General features: G+C 46.9%; 1 protein-coding gene across 4 annotated transcripts in view; it reads right to left on the minus strand.

The window, feature by feature from the left end:
- DGKI (diacylglycerol kinase iota) overlaps positions 1-18,185 on the minus strand; it is a 240,066-nt gene that overhangs the window by 158,606 nt on the left and 63,275 nt on the right. For all 4 annotated transcript variants that reach the window (XM_038752352.1, XM_038752350.1, XM_038752351.1 and 1 more), the window contains exon 2: positions 5,096-5,204. In XM_038752352.1, the coding sequence (XP_038608280.1) occupies positions 5,096-5,204 (109 nt within the window). The remainder of the gene's footprint in view (positions 1-5,095; positions 5,205-18,185) is intronic.

Consider the following 18,185-nt stretch of genomic DNA (forward strand, 5'->3'; position numbering starts at 1 on the left):
AAGCACTGGGGAGGTTACAAGGTGATCAAGTTGTCTCACAGGGGGGTCACAGTCTTAATCCCCATTTTACAGATGAGAGAACTGAGGCACGGAGAAGTGAAGTGACTTGCCCAAAGTCAAGCAGCTGACAATTGGCAGAAGCGGGATACTACCTCTGTGGGGCTCAGTGCTTAGAACAGTGCTTGGCACATAGTAAGCACTTAACAAATACCAATATTATCATTATTATCGTGTCCAGGAAGGGTTCTAGGGGGCGAGAAAGGATCTCATGAAGACTGAGGCAGATCGATGGCTGGGGAGGGGCACGCCTGATGAGAGGGTCTCCCACCAGAGTTGACCTAGTGAAAAGACCATAGGACTCAAAGTCAGGAGGCCTGGGTTCTAATCCCACCTCCACCACGTATCTAGGTGTGACCTTGGGCAAGTCACCTGCTGTTCGGGGCCTCAGTTTCCTCATCTGTAAAAATGGGGAATCAACACCAGTTCTCCCTCCCTCATACACTGTGAGCCTCATTGGGGAAGAGACAGCGTCTGATCTGATTATTTTATTAAGCACTTATCGTGTGCAGAGCGCCATGCTAAGCACTTGGGAGAGTACAATACACTGGTAGACACGTTATTATCTTGATATCTTGATATTGATATCTTGATATCTTGATATTAAATGATTATCTTGTATCTTCCCCAATGCTTAGCACAGAGCAAGCACCGGAAACTACAGTTATTATTATTGTCATAATTACTATAATTGTCATTATTGAGTTCAGCGTCCACTAGGCTTTCTTGGGCCCCCGCTAGTAGCCTTGAATGGTACTTGGAGTGCCCCAACCTGGGGCCCAGGAGAGGAGCAAACCCTAACCCAGAGGGAAACGAGGCAGATGGAAAAGGAAAAAGAGTGTGAGATGCTTGAAGAGGCAGCTCAGACCCTGGAAGACCAGATGGGTTTTTTTTTTGTTGTTAATTAATGGTGTTTGTTAAACCTTTACTATATGCCGGGCAGTGTACTAAACACTGGGGTAGATATAAGATCATTCATTCATTCATAAGAATAATAATAATTATCATATTTGTTAAGCGCTTATTATGTGCCAAGCCCTGTTCTAAGCACTGGGGTAGATATAAAGTAGTCAGGTTGTCCCACGTGGGGCTCACAGTCTTAATCCCCATTTTACAGATGGAGTAACTGAGGCCCAGAGAAGTGAAGCGACTTGACCAAGGTCACACAGCAGACAAGTGGTGGAGCCAGGATTAGAACCCATGACCTTCTGACTCCCAGCCCCATGCTCTATCCACTAGGCCATGCTGCTTCTCTGCTTCATACTTAATGAGCACTTACTGTGTGCAGAGCACCTAAGTGCTTTGGAGAGTACAATAGAGTAGTAAGCAGATTACCTGCCCACAACGACCTTACAGTCTGGAGGGGGAGATGGACATTAATATAAATAAATGGCAGATGTGTAGATAAGTGTCATGAGGCTGGGAGGAGGGATGGATAAAGGGGGCAAGACAGGGTGATGCAGAAGGAAATGGAAGAAGATGAAGAGAGGGATGAGTCAGGGAAGGCCTCGGAGGAGATGTGCCTTCAGTTAGACTTTGAAGGGCGGGAAAGTAATTGTCTTTCAGATTTGAGGAGGGGGGGTGTTCCAGGATGTGGACAAGCAGTCAGCAGCAAGAATCAGGTTGGACACAATCCACGTCCCACTTGGGGCTCACAGTGTTAACCCCCAGTTTACAGATGAGGTAACTGAGGCACAGAGGAGTGAAGTGACAAGGTCACACTGCAGACAAGTGCCAGAGCAGGGATCAGAGCCCAGATCCTTCGGACTCCCAGGCCTGTGGTCTATCGTTTAGGCCACATTGCCTCTGCCCGGATCAGAACTGGAAGAACCAAACGAGAATGCAGTTCCCTTATCCGAGCAAGCCATCGGGGTCACCTGCCCGGGGGTGTTCCCTTTGGCTTTCTAAGATAAGACGGCCTAGTTCCATGCTCCAGTTTAAAGGGCCGCCAGCCCCGGAGCGCTCCGCCCCAGTCCCGCTGCCAAAACAGCAAGGGCAGCCCCGTCCGAACCCCGACGCCTTCCTTCCTGCTTGGGAGGGAGCTCTGCCGTGGACGGCTGAGGCGGGCCAAGGGAGGGAAAGAGTTGAGGGGGAGGAGGAAGAGGAAAGGGCACATAGTTGGATCAAACCGAGGGTCTGATTTGGTTTGGGATTGGGGGCTGGATATGGATCAGTCCTTGGATGGAGGGGGCTTGGGTTGTCTTAGGGCACTTCCAGACCCCTGAACTCAAGCGGATGAGAAGAGTATCAGGTGGAGGGTGGTTTCAAACCAGCCCGCCTCAGGGAAGAGGCTCTGGCCACGGCCAGCGCCAGGAGATCCATGCGGTTTCTGAGGGAGAGAGCCTGAGAAGAGGAAATTAAAAAACAGTGGGGAAGGAGAGGAAAATCATCTTCTTCACACCCTGGGATAGCACTGCAAACACTGCCACAGCTGAAAGTCTTAATTACATCCCCAGGGACTTGGGGCTGGGAGCACTGACATTTACCAGGAGGTCCAAGTTATCAGACAACAGGCAGAATTTTAAATCGGTTAGAGAAGCAGCGTGGCTCAATGGAAAGAGCCCAGGCTTGGGAGTCAGAGGTCACGGGTTCAAATCCCCGCTCTGCCAATCGTCAGCTGTGTGACTTGGGGCAAGTCACTTAGTTTCTCTGTGCCTCAGTTACCTCATCTGTAAAATGGGGATGAAGACTGTGAGCCCCACGTGGGACAATCTGATCACCTTATATCCTCCCCAGCACTTAGAACAGTGCTTTGTACATAGTAAGCACTTAACAAATGCCATTATTGTTATTATTAGCCCCTTTACCCGGGGGCACACCAGTCGCAACTCAGGGGAAGGGGGCTGGTTGAGTCGCTTTTCCTCCGCTAGTGGTTGAGCTTGATTTTTACCAGCAGACAGCAGCCTCGAGGCTGCTAGTGAGGTGAGAGGTCATGACCTACAACCTGAAATGCTAAATTCCCTTGGTGACCCAGCCCCGGGAGAAGTCTTCCTAAATCTTCCAAAGTCTTCCAGAGAAGCAGCGTGGCTTACGGGCAAGAGCCCGAGCTTGGGTGTCAGAGGTCGTGGGTTCGAATCCCGGCTCTGCCACTTGTCAGTCGTATGATTTGGGGCAAGTCACTTAACTTCTCTGTGCCTCAGTTACCTCATCGGTAAAATGGGGATTAAGACTGTGAGCCCCACATGGGACAACCTAATTGCCTTGTATCTACCTCAGCGCTTAGAACAGTGTTTGGCACATAGTAAGCACTTAACAAATACCATAATTATTATTATTAAATGACTGAGGGCCCCTTGTTGCAAAGGGAAAATCAATCAGTGGACTTTCTTGAGCACTTATGAGCTTGCTGTGGGCAGGAATCGTTGTATTGTACTTTCCCCAAGCACTCAGTACAGTGCTCTGCACACAGTAAGCGCTTAATACGATTGAATCAATCAATGAATGGATGAAGGGCACTGTACTAAGCACTTGGGAGAGTAGGATAGAACAGAGTAGGTAGACACATTCTCTGGGAACCAAGAGGGCATTGAGGCTTTCAAAGTGAAGGTATTTTTAAACATGAATCCACTTCTGGGTAACTCTTCCCTCAAGCCTTGGAGTCAAAGCCAGTAACAGCCTAAAGAGCTTGAAATTGAGTGAAGGGTTGGTCAGATTCATTCATTCAATCGTATTTATTGAGCGCTTCCTGTGTGCAGAGCACTGTACTAAGCGCTTGGGAAGTACAAGTTGGCAACATATAGAGACGGTCCCTACCCAACAACGGGCTCACAGTCTAGAAGACTGATGGCCACCAGTGCTTACCCAATCTGTCCTACCAAGTGCTCAGAAAAGCAGAGTTTGCCTAGTGGCTAGAGCACAGACCTCGGAGTCAGAAGGATCTGGATTCTAATTCTGGCTTTGCCACTTGTCCACCGTGCGATCTTGGGCAAGTCACTTAGCTTCTCTGTGCTTTGGTTCCCTCGTCTGTAAAATGGGGATTAAGACTGTGAGGCCTATATGGGGCATGGACTGTATCCAACATGATAAACTTGCATCGACTCCAGCACTTAGTTCAGAGCTTGGCACCATAGCAAGCACTTAAGAAATATCATTTAAAAAAAATGTTGCTGCTGATGAAGATGCTGGGCAAGGGATAATAATTATAATTAATAATAATGGTATTAGTTAAATGCTTACTATGTGCCAAGCACTGTACTAAGCACTGGGGTAAATATTAGATTATCAGGTTGGATGCAGCCCCAGTCCTACATGGAGCTCACAGTCTAGGTAGAGGGCAGTAGGACTTAAACCCCATTTTACATATGAAGAAACTGAGGTAAAAGAGAAGCATGTGTTCAAGGTCACACGGAAAACAACTGGCAGAGCCGGGATTAAAACCCAGATAATAATAATAATGGCATTTATTAAGTGCTTACTATGTGCAAAGCACTGTTCTAAGCACTGGGGAGGTTACAAGGTGATCAGGTTGTCCCACAAGGGGCTCACAGTCTTCATCCCCATTTTACAGATGAGGTAACTGAGGCCCAGAGAAGTTAAGTGATTTGCCCAAGGTCACACAGCTGACAATTGGCGGAGCCGGAATTTGAACCCATGACCTCTGACTCCAAAGCCCGGGCTCTTTCCACTGAGCCACGCTGCTTCTCTGGAAGGAGATTTGGAAGTGGAAAGACACGGAGCTCAAAACCTAATCAGGGAGAGGAGACAACGTGGCATTGATCCACCTGTTGTCAGATCAATATCACAGCCACGAGAGTGCATTGAGAGGAAGAAGGTTGTCAAAGGTTGCCCACCATCTCTACGCTGGCTAAGTCAATCCCCAAAAATAAGCCCTGGCCCAAGAGAGAGCAGGGTGGGGTTTTCTACCTATTCCCCCTAAAGGTAGTCTTGTGATGATGGTCAACGAGCTGGATGAAAAATAAAGCAGCGGGGATGCAGGAGATGGAGCTGACCACAGGCCCAGGTGCGAGTAGAGCGGAAGAGGCGTGAGTCACCTGACCAGAAGTTGAATTTCGATTCAAAAGCGCAAAGTGACACCTACGCTCCAGTCTAGGGTGGCCTTGGGCTCCTTCACTGGACCGTTGGAGACCGGCAGGCTGAGGGAGGGCCCGGGAGCCAGCAGTTGGAGGCCAGAGCGAGAGATCGCTTTCCTGCAGTGGGAAGACACAAAAATACCCAAAAAAAAGAAAAAGGAAATTAGAGGCTGTAGCATAGTTCTTATATCCCCACTGGAAGTGGTCCTCTAGACTGTAAGCTTATTGTCAGCAGGGAACATGTCTGTTATACTGTTGCGTTGTACTCTCCCAAGTGTTTAGTGCAGTGCTTGGCACACAGTAAGCACTTAAATATGATTGATTGCTAGGTGTCATTTTCTGATCCAAAAAAAGAGCTTTGGAAGAGGTTCAAACTGAGTGGAGAAAGGAGAGTGTGCTAAAGAATGGGGGAAAATGGGCTAATACTGAATAAGAAGGGAAAGAGAGGAATATGAGATCCATATGGCGATCATGACGTTAGCAGCACTTGCTACTTACTATGTGCCAAGCACTGTGCTCTATATGAGATAATCAGATCAGACACAGGCCCTGTTCCACACAGGGCTCGGAGTCCAAGAGGGAGGGAGACTGTTCTTTCAGCCGCTTTAGCACACTGAGGAAACTGAGGCCCAGAGAAGTTAAGTGACTTGCCCAAGGTCACCCAGCAGGCAGGTGGAAGAGCAGGGATTAGAACCTGTATTAGGCTCTCCAAATAAATCTGACCTAGATGACTACCCACCCTAGTCTCCTTCCCCTGTAGTCTCCTGCCTGATTAGTGGAAAGCTCCCTATACCCACCGTGATCACACAGAACAGAAAAGTTAGCCTAACGCAAAAACACTGACACTTCCGATAAGCTCAAGGCCCAGACTGTGGAGAATATCAATCAATAAATAGTAGGGATTGAGTGTCTGCAGCATGCAGAGCACTGTAGCAAGCACTTGGAGAGCACACTAGCCCTGTGGGGAAGGGGATGGTCCAGTCAGCTGGTTGGTGTTTAGGGGTGTTCAGCCCCCCCACCATGAGCAGCCACCCAAGAGGGCCCCGCTTTGCTACTGAGGGGCGGGGAGAGAAAGGGAGATGTTTTCGACCTGTATGTCCCGCTAACAGCTGATCAATTCTCCTGTAGGGCAGATAATAATAATAATGATGATGGTATTTTATAACACTTATTATGTGTCAAGCACTGTTCTAAGCACTGAAGTAGATCCAAGCTAATCAAGTTGGACAGAGTCCCTGTCCCACACGTGACTCACAACCTTAATCCCCATTTTACAGAAGGAAAAAGCCTAGGGAAATGACATGATAATAATAATAATAATAATAATGTTGGTTCGTTAAGTGCTTACTATGTGCAAAGCACTGTTCTAAGCGCTGGGGAGGATACAAGGTGATCAGGTTGTCCCCCGTGGGGCTCACAGTCTTAATCCCCCTTTTACAGATGAGGTAACTGAGGCTCAGAGAAGTTAAGTGGCTTGCTCAAGGTCACAGCTGACAAGTGGCTGAGCGGGGATTCGAACCCATGGCCTCTGACTCCGAAGCCCACACTCTTTACTCTGAGCCACGCTGCTTCTTGGACATGACCTGCCCAAGGTCACACAGCAGATGAGTGGCAGAGTCAGGATTAGAACCCAGGTCCTTCTGACTCCCAGGACTGTGCTCTACTCACTAGGCCATGCTGCTTCCCAGAACTGGATTACAAGCTCCTTGAGGGCAGGGACCATGTTTATCAACTCTACTGTACTGAACTCTCTCAAGAGCTTAGTACAATGTCAGTCAGCCATATTTATTGAACGCTTTCTGTGTGCAGAGTACTCCATTAAGCTCATGGGAGAGTACAACATAACAGACACATTCCCTGCCCACAACAAGCTTACAGTCTAGAGGGGGAGACCAACATCAATATAAATAAATTACAAATATGTACATAACTGCTGCAGGGCTGGAAGTGGGGTTGAATAAAGGGAGCAAGTCAGGGTGACGCAGAAGGGAGAGGGAGAAGAGGAAAGGAGGCCTTAATCAGGGAAGGCCTCTTGGAGGAGATGGGCCTTCAGTAAGGCTTTGAGGTTCAGGGAGAGTAATTGCTTGTTGGCTATGAGGAGGGAAGACATTCCAGCACAGTTAGTGCTCAGTAAATACCAGATTGACTTTCTCTGTTTTTTTTGGTTGTTGTTTTCTTATATTCAGTTCCCAGCAGCTGAGCCGCACCCCTGTGTTCACAGGTGTTTAGGAGGGCGGACATGGAGGTGGGGAACATTAAGCGCTTAGTACAGTGCTCTGCACACAGAAAATGCTCGATATGCCTGACTGACCAAACACTGACGAGAGAACTCTCCAAATTTGGACAAACTCAGTTTCTTTTCACTAAACAGCATTCAGAACACCATCAGATGACACTGTGCACCCCAGGTCACATGTGTGATGTCATGTGATGTGATGAGAAGCAGCGTGGCTCAGTGGAAAGAGCATGGGCTTTGGAGTCAGAGGTCATGGGTTCAAATCCCGACTCCGCCAATTGTCAGCTGTGTGACTTTGGGCAAGTCACTTAACTTCTCTGAGCCCCAGTTCCCTCATCTGATAAATGGGGATTAAGACTGTGAGCACCCCCGTGGGAAAACCGGATCACTTTGTAACCTCCCCCATGCTTAGAACAGTGCTTTGCACATAGTTAGCGCTTAATAAATGTCATCATTATTATTATTATATACTTTTCATGGCTGGGATTCCTGAGGATCAACAGCACTCACCCTAGGAACGGGGACATCCTCAAGCCCCCATCCAATCAATCAATCAATCGTATTTATTGAGGGCTTACTATGTGCAGAGCACTGTACTAAGCGCTTGGGAAGTACAAATTGGGAGAAGGGCAACGGGAGAAACCGTTCAACGGAGAAGGGCAGGGCAAGCCTTCATCAAGCTGGCTAAAGCTATAAAGAGAAGCAGCGTGGCTTAGTGGAAAAGAGCCTGGGCTTTGGAGTCAGAGGTCATGGAAATTTCAGCTCTGCCAGTTGACAGCTGTGTGACTTTGGGCAAGTCACTTAACTTCTCTGTGCCTCATTTCCCTCATCTGTAAAATGGGGATTAAGACTGTGAGCCCAATGTGGGACAACCTGATTACCTTGTATCCCCCCAGCGCTTAGAACAGTGCTGTGCACATAGTAAGCGCTTAACAAATACCAAAATTATTATTATTATAGCTCCCCTCTCCTAGATCATTTAACCTCCATCTGTGACTATATCAAAGCTGGATGGCGTTCAGTCAGTTGTATTTATTGAGTGCCTACTGTGTGCAGAGCATTGTACTAAGTGCTTGGGAGAGTACAATATAACAGATGTGTTCCCTGCCCACAATGAGCTTACAGTCTAGAGGGGGAGAGAGTCATCAATATATGTTCAAACATTATTCCTGCCCACTGGAAATCAGGGAGTTCATTTTAGACTCTCTCCTCTCTGCAACGAAAGGGCTGCCACTATTTCCTCACCGCTGCACGGGTGAGGCCCACATCTCTAGATATTCTAGCAGAAGCAATAACCAAAATCCCTGGGGCCCAAAGCCAGAAGACAGTCAGACGGACAAGAGAGAGGAAGGTGACAAAATCAGCAAGATGAAGGACCACGCAGAAGGGAGCTCAGATTAAAATAAATACGATTGAACGAATGAACCCCGAAAACAACAGAAAAGTCGATCTTCTGACCATGTGGTTTTCACTGCTCCAGCTTGGTTCCCGCTCCTAATGAAGACTTCTGGGAAGCAAAGGTCAACCTATCTAGGAGGCAAGGGAAGGTGAATGCAGCCACAAACTGGGAAAAAGATGGGATCGATTCGGGGAGAAGAGAAATCAGCTGCGTCACAGGGACGGGCCCTTAGCTTTTAAGTGAAAAGAGATTTTACAAAAGTCATTATGTAAGAGAGGAATAGGGGGAGAGACCGGAGACTGTAGCAGGCCGAACATCACGCTGATGACACTTTTCTTTTCTCACAGGCTCGCCGGTGTGAATAACCGTGGAAAAAAAATCCTGTTCCTTAATAAGACTGTAACAACTGTTGTTTCCGTTCCTGAAAAGTGACCTGAATTCTTTTAGCTGCCACAAAAGCAAGTTGTTTTCCTGATCAGTTCTGCCCTGGTTAGGAAGGATAGTGTCTAGGAACTGAGGGGAGAAAAGAGAGAGCGATAGAAGGAGAGGATGAATGAGAATATGAATGGGGGCAGGGGGGGCGGGGGGGGTGTCTTTGCTCTGCTTTTCCACTGACTTCTGCTTCTACTACTACAAATAATAATAATAATGGAATTCTTTGAGAACTCTACTGTGTGCCAAGCACTGTACTAAGCATTGGGGTAGATACAATACAAATAGGTTGGACAGAGTCCCTTTCCTCAGTGGGGTTCACAGTCCAAGGAGGAAAGAGAGCAGGTTTTCAATTCCCATCTTATGTACGTTACTGAACCAGATCCCTGCCCTCAAGAAGCTTACAGTCTGGTGGTCGGTTGCACCTGCGGATGGGTTGGGCCTGTGATCCAGGACTATGGGAGGAGAGCAGACCCCCTCCAATTTAGATTCATCTTCCTCTGGTGAACTGTTGGAAGGTGGGAAGCAGAGGCTTAAGTAGCAATCATTTTGAAAGAAGGCGGGCGGGCATGGTGGGAATAAGGGGAACTGGGTGGGAAAGGTGAGAGTGATGTACAGTTAGGTGAATTTGGAAGGAAAGGAGCAATCTGCGGGGGTAGCCAGTGAAGAAAGCCTGAATCCTGAGGACTGCAAAGTCTTCTGAGGGGGGGAAAAAAGCGTTAGGGTGCAGTTGCTCTTTTAAACTACAATACGCAGACATAGAAATATCCCAGTTAGACTCTTTTGTTGCCACACTGAGTTTGCACTCACTCTTCCAGGTACATTATGAAGTCTGGAACAAATTCTATTGTTACTGTTGCCTGGGACAAGTTTTCCTGAAGGGCTGGAGGGAAGGGTCATAGGCTTTCATGTGTGCTCTGCACACAGAAAACGTTCAGTAAATACAATTGAACGAATGAATCAGACCCCCCGACACTCCACTCCCAGCCCCCTTCAGAGTACACCTGACAGTTTTCTGATGAACAGTTGGCCTAACTGCTCTTTAAATCCAATAATAATAATGATAATAGCATTTGTTAAGCACTTACAATATGCCAAACACCGTACTAAACGCTGGAATAGATACCAGATCTTCAAGTCCCACATGGGACTCACAGTCTAAGCAGGAAGGAGAACAGGTATTGAATCCCCATTTTACGTATGAGGTAACTGAGGCACAGAGAAGTAAAGTGATTTGCCCAAAGTCACACCGCAGGTACAAGGCATGGTTTAGTACAGTGTTTGGCCCACGGTTCTAATCCTGGTTCTGCCATGTGTCTTGTGTGACCTTGGGCAGGTCTTTTCACTTCTCACCCTGGAGACCGTAAGTTTGTTGTAGGCAGGGAACATGTCTGCAAATTATGTTGTATTGTACTCTCCCAAGCCCTTAGTACAGTGCTCTGCACATAGTAAGCGCTCAATACATATGACTGATTGATTCTCTGTGCCTCAGTTACCTCATCTTTAAAATGGAGATTATATACTACTCCCACCTACTTAACTGTGAGCCCCATGTGGGATAGGGACTATGCCCAGACTAACTTGTATCTTCCCCAGTGCTTAGTAAAGTGCTTGGCACATAGTAAGCACTTAACAAGTACCATAATAATAATTATTATTATTATTAGGGTCAGCAGCACTTCCATCCTGTCTCTCGGGATGCCAACAAGCCTGCTACCAATTCCCAGAAGCCCCACTTCCAGGAAACTCCATCCTCGTGCCTGATTCCAGGGAATTTTCCTGGCCAACTCTGTAGCTGATCATATCCCACCATTTCCTGCATCAGCCTCCAGGCTGACCTCCCTGCCTCCGGCCTCTCCCCTCCCGAGTCCATACTTCGGTCTGCTGCCTGGATCATTTTTCTATTTCATCATTCTGTTCACATCTCCCCAGCCCTCAAATTCCTCCAGTGGCTGTCTGTCTCCACATCAAGCAGAAACTCCCCCTCCTTGGCTCTAAGACTGTCAGTCAGCTCTCTCTTTCTCCCTAATCTTACCACTCTCCTCTCCCACTATAAACCAGCCCTCACACTTCCCCTGTCCCCAGGCCTTCCATATCCAGGCTGGCTCCGTAGAATCTTCCCTCCTGCCTCTCAAATTGCACTGGGTGTCTTATGTGTGGTTCCACTTGGAGAGGCCCCACAGCTCAGCTTAGGTAGCTAATTAAAAATGTATAAATAGCGGTAAGGTGCCACTAGAGAGCGAATGTAAAAGCAGAAATAGAGTAGACTCCTTTTTCTCTTCTAGATCGCTAGAGAAGGAATAAAAGGCAAAGGACAATGCATAGACAACATGTGCTCAGGTTACCAATCCCCAAAAGCCGGGAACCAAGACAGGGCGGCCTAGTGGAAAGAACACAGAACTGGGAGTCAGACGACCTGGGTTCAGATCCCCACTCCACCACCTGCCTGCTGTTGTCACTTAAATTCTCTTTTCCACAGTCTCCTCATTTGTAAAATGGGGATTAAATACCTGTTTTCTCTCCTCAGACTGTGAACCTTGTGTGGTATGAGCATTATGTCAATCGGATTATCAATCTTTTTAATTCCCTTTAAATTGCAAGCTCATCCCTCTAGATTATTCCCTGCTTACGATGGGCAGGGAACATATCTGCTAATTCTCTTGTACTCTCCCAAGTGCTTAGGGCAGTGCACCTAGTAAGAGCTCAATAAATATCATGGATTGATCGATTGTGAATTTACTGTGTGCAGTACTGAGTGCTTGGGAGAGTAAAATATAACAATATAACAGACACACTTCCTGCCCACAAAGAGCTTGCAGTCTAGAGGATTATCCTGTGTCTAACCCAACACTGGACACACAAGTACCTAAACACCACAATTATTCTTAAAAGCCAAGGACCTGGTATAAATCAATTTCAACCATCCCCTCTACCCAAACAGAAACCTGAGAACTGACAGCTTCTCGTTCAGGAAATGTTGGCAGGAGTCTAGCCAAGCGGACGCTCCCTGTCACAGGCCCAGGAGTCAGGAGACCTGGCTTAAAATCCCAGCTCCACCACCAGCCTTCTATGTGACCTTGGGCAAGTCACTTCACTTCCCTGGGCCTCAGTTTCGTCATCTGCAAAATGGAGATAAAAAATACCTGTTCTTTCTTCTCAGATGGGAACCCCACAAAGGACAAGGACCATGTCTAACAACAATAATAATTATTGTAGTATTTGTTAAGTGCTTCCTACATGGCAGGCACTGTACTAAGTGCTGGGATGGATATGAGCAAATCTGATGGGACAGAGTCTCTCTCCCACATGGGGCTCACAGTCTTAACCCCCATTTAACAGATGAGGCAACTGAGGCCCAGAGAAGTGAAGCGACTTGTCCAGGGTCACACAGCAAACAAGTGGCAGAGCCAGGATTAGAACCCAAGTCCTTTTGACCCCCAGGCCCGTGCTCTATCCACTAGGCTGTGCTGATCTGATTACCTCACATTTAACCCTGTGCTTTGCACAAAAGGCAGGGGTAGCTCTTCACTGCAATGCAATGGCCATACTTGCACTTGTTTATCATTGATTATTTTCCCACAGTGGGGCTAGTTAAGCGCTTAGTACAGTGCTCTGCACACAGTAAGCGCTCAATAAATATGCTTGATTGATTGATTGGCAGCAGGAACACCAGTGTCCCCACCCCCCAGCACTTAGCTCCTGCTCACCATCCACCTCTTCCCCCGCCCATCCCACCAGGAATGTCTGATCACCCCCACTGCCAGAATCCCTGCCCACCTTGAGGTTAAAGCATTTATTTTTGAACCAAAGCCACAGTACGTTTCTGGCTTGCAATTCTTCAGTTCATGGAGTTTGGCAGGCCCTTAATAATAATAACAACAATAATTGTGGTATTTATTAAGCACTTACTGTGTGTCAGGCACTGTACTAAGTGATGGGGTGGATACAAGCAAATTAAATTGGACACAGTCCCTATCCCGGGTGGGGCTCACAGTCTCAACCCCCATTTTACAGATGATGTACCTGAGGAACAGAGAAATGAAGTGACTTGCTCGGGGTCACACAGCAGACAAAGTGGCAGAGCTGGGATTAGAACCCATGACCTTCTGAGTCCCAGGTCCATACTCTATCCACTCCACCATGCTGCTTCTGATTAGAACTTAAGAAATACCTCACCTAAAGCAACGGGACTATTCTGTACCCAACCACCATTAAAGAAATAATGCTTTAGCCAATCCCCCGTATTCCCTACAAGAAGCAAGTTCTGAAAAACAACATCACCACCTCTGATAATAATTGCTATATTTGTTAAGCACTTACTGTGTTGTCAAGCCCTGTACTGAGTGCTGGGGTAAATACCACCAACCGGACACAGTTTCTGTTTCATATAGGGCTCACAGTCTAAACAGAAGGGAGTAGGATTTGGTCCCATTTTGCAGATGAGAAAACAGTTACAGAGAATTGAAGTGACTTTCCCATGGCCACGCAGCAAGCAAATGCTCTACCCAGGTCCATACTCTACCCACTTGGCCACTCTGCTTCACGTGCTTTGCTTTTCCAAGGGAAGAGAAGAGCTAGGGAATGTATGTAGGAAAATTCAGGCCAACCCCAAGGGGTCAGACCAACAGTCAATACAGCCCAGGTTTTGGCCTCCAGTGAGATAGGAGACAAGTAGTAAACAGATTTGCCAGGGATCTGGAAATTATAAATCATCTAACCTAGTTTCTCTCCTCTTCATCCATCAATCTTCCTTTGAAGGTGACTTCTGCGCTTTAAAAATATCTGGCAGGTCAATGAACATTTCTGGTCTTTCCTCCCTGATCTTTCAAAATGGAAAAGAATGCCAAATTTAACACTTCTAAGTGGGGCAGGCTCTCCCCATTCAGTTGGACTACTGCTCCTCAAAAGCTCTTCATTTCTTGATTTTTCTGTCCCTCCCCATCATTCTCTCATTGACCCACATTCTCTATATTAGAAATGTAAGCAACAAATCAGTCATATTTGTCAATCAAGTCAATCAAGGCCCTGCTGAGAGCTCACCTCCTCCAGGAGGCCTTCCCAGACTGAGCCCCTTCCTTCCTCTCCCCCTCGTCCCCCCTCTCCATCCCCCCATCTTACCTCCTTCCCTTCCCCACAGCACCTGTATATATGTATATATGTTTGTACATATTTATTACTCTATTTATTTATTTATTTATTTATTTTACTTGTACATATTTATTCTATTTATTTTAATTTGTTAGTATGGTTTTGTTCTCTGTCTCCCCCTTTTAGACTGTGAGCCCACTGTTGGGTAGGGACTGTCTCTGTATGTTGCCAATTTGTACTTCCCAAGCGCTTAGTACAGTGCTCTGCACATAGTAAGCACTCAATAAATATGATTGATGATGATGATGATGATGATGAGTGCTTACTGTGTACAGAACACTGTACTAAGCATCTGGGGGAGAGTCAATACAACAAAGTTGGTAGACACGTCCCCTGCCCACAATGAGCTTACTGTCTAAAGGTGCGGTGGGGGGGTGGGGGGATACAGACATTGATGTAAATAAATAAGTAGATGAGTTCTGTGGGGCTGGTGGAGTGTGAATAAAGAGTACAAATCCAAATGCGAGGGCAACACAGAAAGCGGGAGAAGGGAAAATGAGGGTCTAGTAGGAGAAGGCCTCTCAGAGAAGAGATGTGCCTTCATTAAGGCTTTGAAGGTGGGGAGAGAGATTGTCTGTCGGATGTGAAGAAGGGAGGGCATTCTGGGCCAGTAGCGGGACGTGGGCGAGGAGTTGGCGATGAGATAGGCGAGATCAAGGTACAGTGAGTAGGCTGGGATTAAAGGAGCAAAGTTTGTGGGCTGAGCTGTAGTAAGAGCAGCGGGGTAAAATAGGAGGGGGCAAGAAGATTGAGTGTTTTAAAGCTGAAGGTAAGGAGTTTCTGTTTGATGCCAAAGTGGCTGGGCAAGCACAGAGGCACCAGTGGGGTAGGAACTCAGGACCTCCTGTTTGCCAAACAGAGCCACAAGAAACTTCAGGAAGGATGAAGGGAACTGGAAGAAATAGGCTGATCTGGGCAGGAGATAGGAGAAAAGGGAGGGGCAAGGGTGGGCGGGGAGCCCTGAAATCTGTCGTGGACCACTTTGAGACATCTATGGAACAAGCTCGGGACTGAGATTCAGGAGACATGAGTTCTAGTCTCATCTCGGTCATGGGCCTATTAGAAGACTTTGAGCAAGACATAGATCCTCTCTGGGCCTGTTTCCTCATCTGCAAAATGGGGATAAGATAGATCATGAGCCTCATGTTTTCAAATCTTATAATCTTGAACCTATCCAAAGGATCTACCATACAATAAGTGCTCAGTAGATGCCAAAATTATCATTATACAAAGTCTGCTACACAGATTTGGCTTGAATCCACCCCAGCGATTAGTACAGTGCCTGGCACACAGTAAGCCCTTACCAAATTCCACAATTACTATTACAGACTGTGAGGCCAATGTGGGGCAAGAACTGTATCCAACCAGATTACCCTGTATCTGCCCCAGCACTTAGTATAGTAGCACATAGCAAGCACTTAAATACCTTAATTATCAGGCAGTGAAACTACTTATTGACTCCGAAGGAGGGGAAAAAAAAATCATGCAAATGGCATTTCCCAAGCTGCCTCCTGCAGAACGGAATCCCGCCCGGCTACGAGGGTGATCCTCTAGGATGTGTGAATGACGAGAAACACCTTGGCAGGAGCCACAAACTCTGTCTCACCGTCACCCCAGTGGGCCATTAAAAAATCAGCGGAAAGCCACCGAGCTCCCAGCGATTTCACAGACTAGCTAATTGCCTACGAGTGGTTCTCCAGGAATAGTTTGCTCAGCTCCGTACTACAGCTCCCCACAACCGCTCTGGGGAGGTGCCTCTGTAGGGCTGAGCCACTGAGGAGCCCTGTTTGGAGGTGAAAGCGTCCAGTCAGTCGGTCAGTCAATCGTATTTGCTGAGTGCAGGGAACTGTACTAAGTGCTTGGGAGAGTGCAACAATAAGCAGTCACATTCCCTGCCCTCAGTGAGCTTTGGTCTAGAGGGGGGAGACAGTCATTAATATAAATAAATAAGTTACAGATATGGACATAAGTTCTGTGGGACTGGGAAGGGGGATGAATGAAGGGAGCAAGTCAGGGCGATCCAGAAGTGAGTGGGAGAAGAGGAAAGGAGGGTTTAGTCAGGGAAGACCTCTTGGAGGAGATGTGACTTCAACCATCCCCTCTGGACTGTAAGCTTGTTGTGGCAGGGAATGTGTATGGTTATTGCTGTATTGTACTCTCCCAAGTGCTTAGTACAGTGCTCTGCACACAGTAAGCACTCAATAGATATGATTCAATGAATGAATGAATAAGCAGGGGAGTGTCATTGTCTGTCCATAGCTGGCCTTTGCAGTCAGAGAAGACACCTCCAATCGTGAAATTCAACCAGAGGTGGATGGGCAGGGCTGAAAAAGCCAAAGCGGGACTCAAGGTCCCCACTGCACTATGCCCACACCCAGAAAGGACCTGGGCATAAAAGAACCTGGTAAGGGTCTCTGCCACCTGTGCCCCTATGTGCAGACATGATAATGATAACAACTGTGTAGACAATTGACTCAATAACTGGCTCAATAAATACCATTGACTGATTATGTTTCTTGCTCACCCATTATGACCCCTGGATCATTTTCTTCTGCATTTTGCTCAATCCAGTCCTTGCCCTGGCTTGTATTTGTACCTTTCCCAGTCACTTCTGACTTTGATCCTGCTTAATGTTGTGTTCTATGCACTTGGATCTGTACACTTCGGGCATTTGATATTCTTCCCACCCTCGGCCCTCATGTAGCTATTTAGAAATTATATATTGTAAATTTATATTAATGTCTGTCTCCCCCTCTGGACTGTAAACTCATAGTGGGCAGGGAACACATGTACCAACTCTGTTGTACTGTACTCTCCCAAGTGCTTGATACAGTGCTCTGCACTGAATGCTCAGTAAATGCCAAAGATGTTGATGACGCCCTCCAATTTACCACCCAGTACTCTTCCCCTCCTCCCATGTCCACCTGCTCCCTAAGGGACTGGTTTCCTCTAAAAGCTGAGGAGGAAAGCTTCCATGTCAGAGGCCCAAAGACAGAAGAAATTTCCAAGCTGCCCGAGCCCCATAACCCATCCTGAGAGGCAGTTCCACAGAGGGCTGTCGGAGCAGGTTGCCATAACAACCCCTTCGCTCACATCTACTGGTATTAAGCACTGCTTCATCCTTAAGAGATTCAGTTCCAACAGAGAAAAAAAAATCTGGGAGTAAAAAAAAAAAAGAAAAAAGAAAATGGGGAAGGAAATTACTTCTCTATATTATTGTCTCCATAGCTCTATGGGGATAGCCTGAAAGAGGTTCATATATATCTTGGTAAGAGACAAAATTTAACCTCTCCCCCCATAGCAAAAACCCAGTCTAGGGGAGAGGTGAGGTGTAAACTCGCCTTAGCTAGGACTTCATTTCTGTTATTTAGCAGACGGGCAGGGAGATGGTTCGGGGCTGAAAAGAGATTTATACTCTACATCACCACCCAGCTTTGAAGAAAATATGAAAAAATTCAAGGTGGAACCCTATATTGTACTCTCCAGGTTGCTTAGTACAGGGTTCTGCATGTAGTAAATGCTCAATAAATACCTCTGAATGAATGAGTACATTGTCTAGGTCTTCTGTGGAGAGCCACAAATAGCAGTGAGGTTTAGAAAAGGAAGAGAAAAGGATTCAAGTCTGGACAGAAGCAGATTCTTAATCACACCTGCTTTCCACACAGTTCCAAGGGCTCCGTTGGTCTGAAGGGTAACGATAATAATAATGATCTGTGGTATTTATTAAGCACTTACTGTGTGCCAAGTACTGTTCTAAGCACTGGGAAAGAGACAAGATAATCCAACCAGACACAGACCCTGGCCCACACAGGGCATACCATCTAAATAGGTGGGAGAAGAGGTATCAAATCCCCACTTTATAGATGAGGTAACTGAGGCACAG

This window comes from Tachyglossus aculeatus, chromosome 10, assembly GCF_015852505.1.
Source record: "Tachyglossus aculeatus isolate mTacAcu1 chromosome 10, mTacAcu1.pri, whole genome shotgun sequence".
Classification (NCBI taxonomy): domain Eukaryota; kingdom Metazoa; phylum Chordata; class Mammalia; order Monotremata; family Tachyglossidae; genus Tachyglossus; species Tachyglossus aculeatus.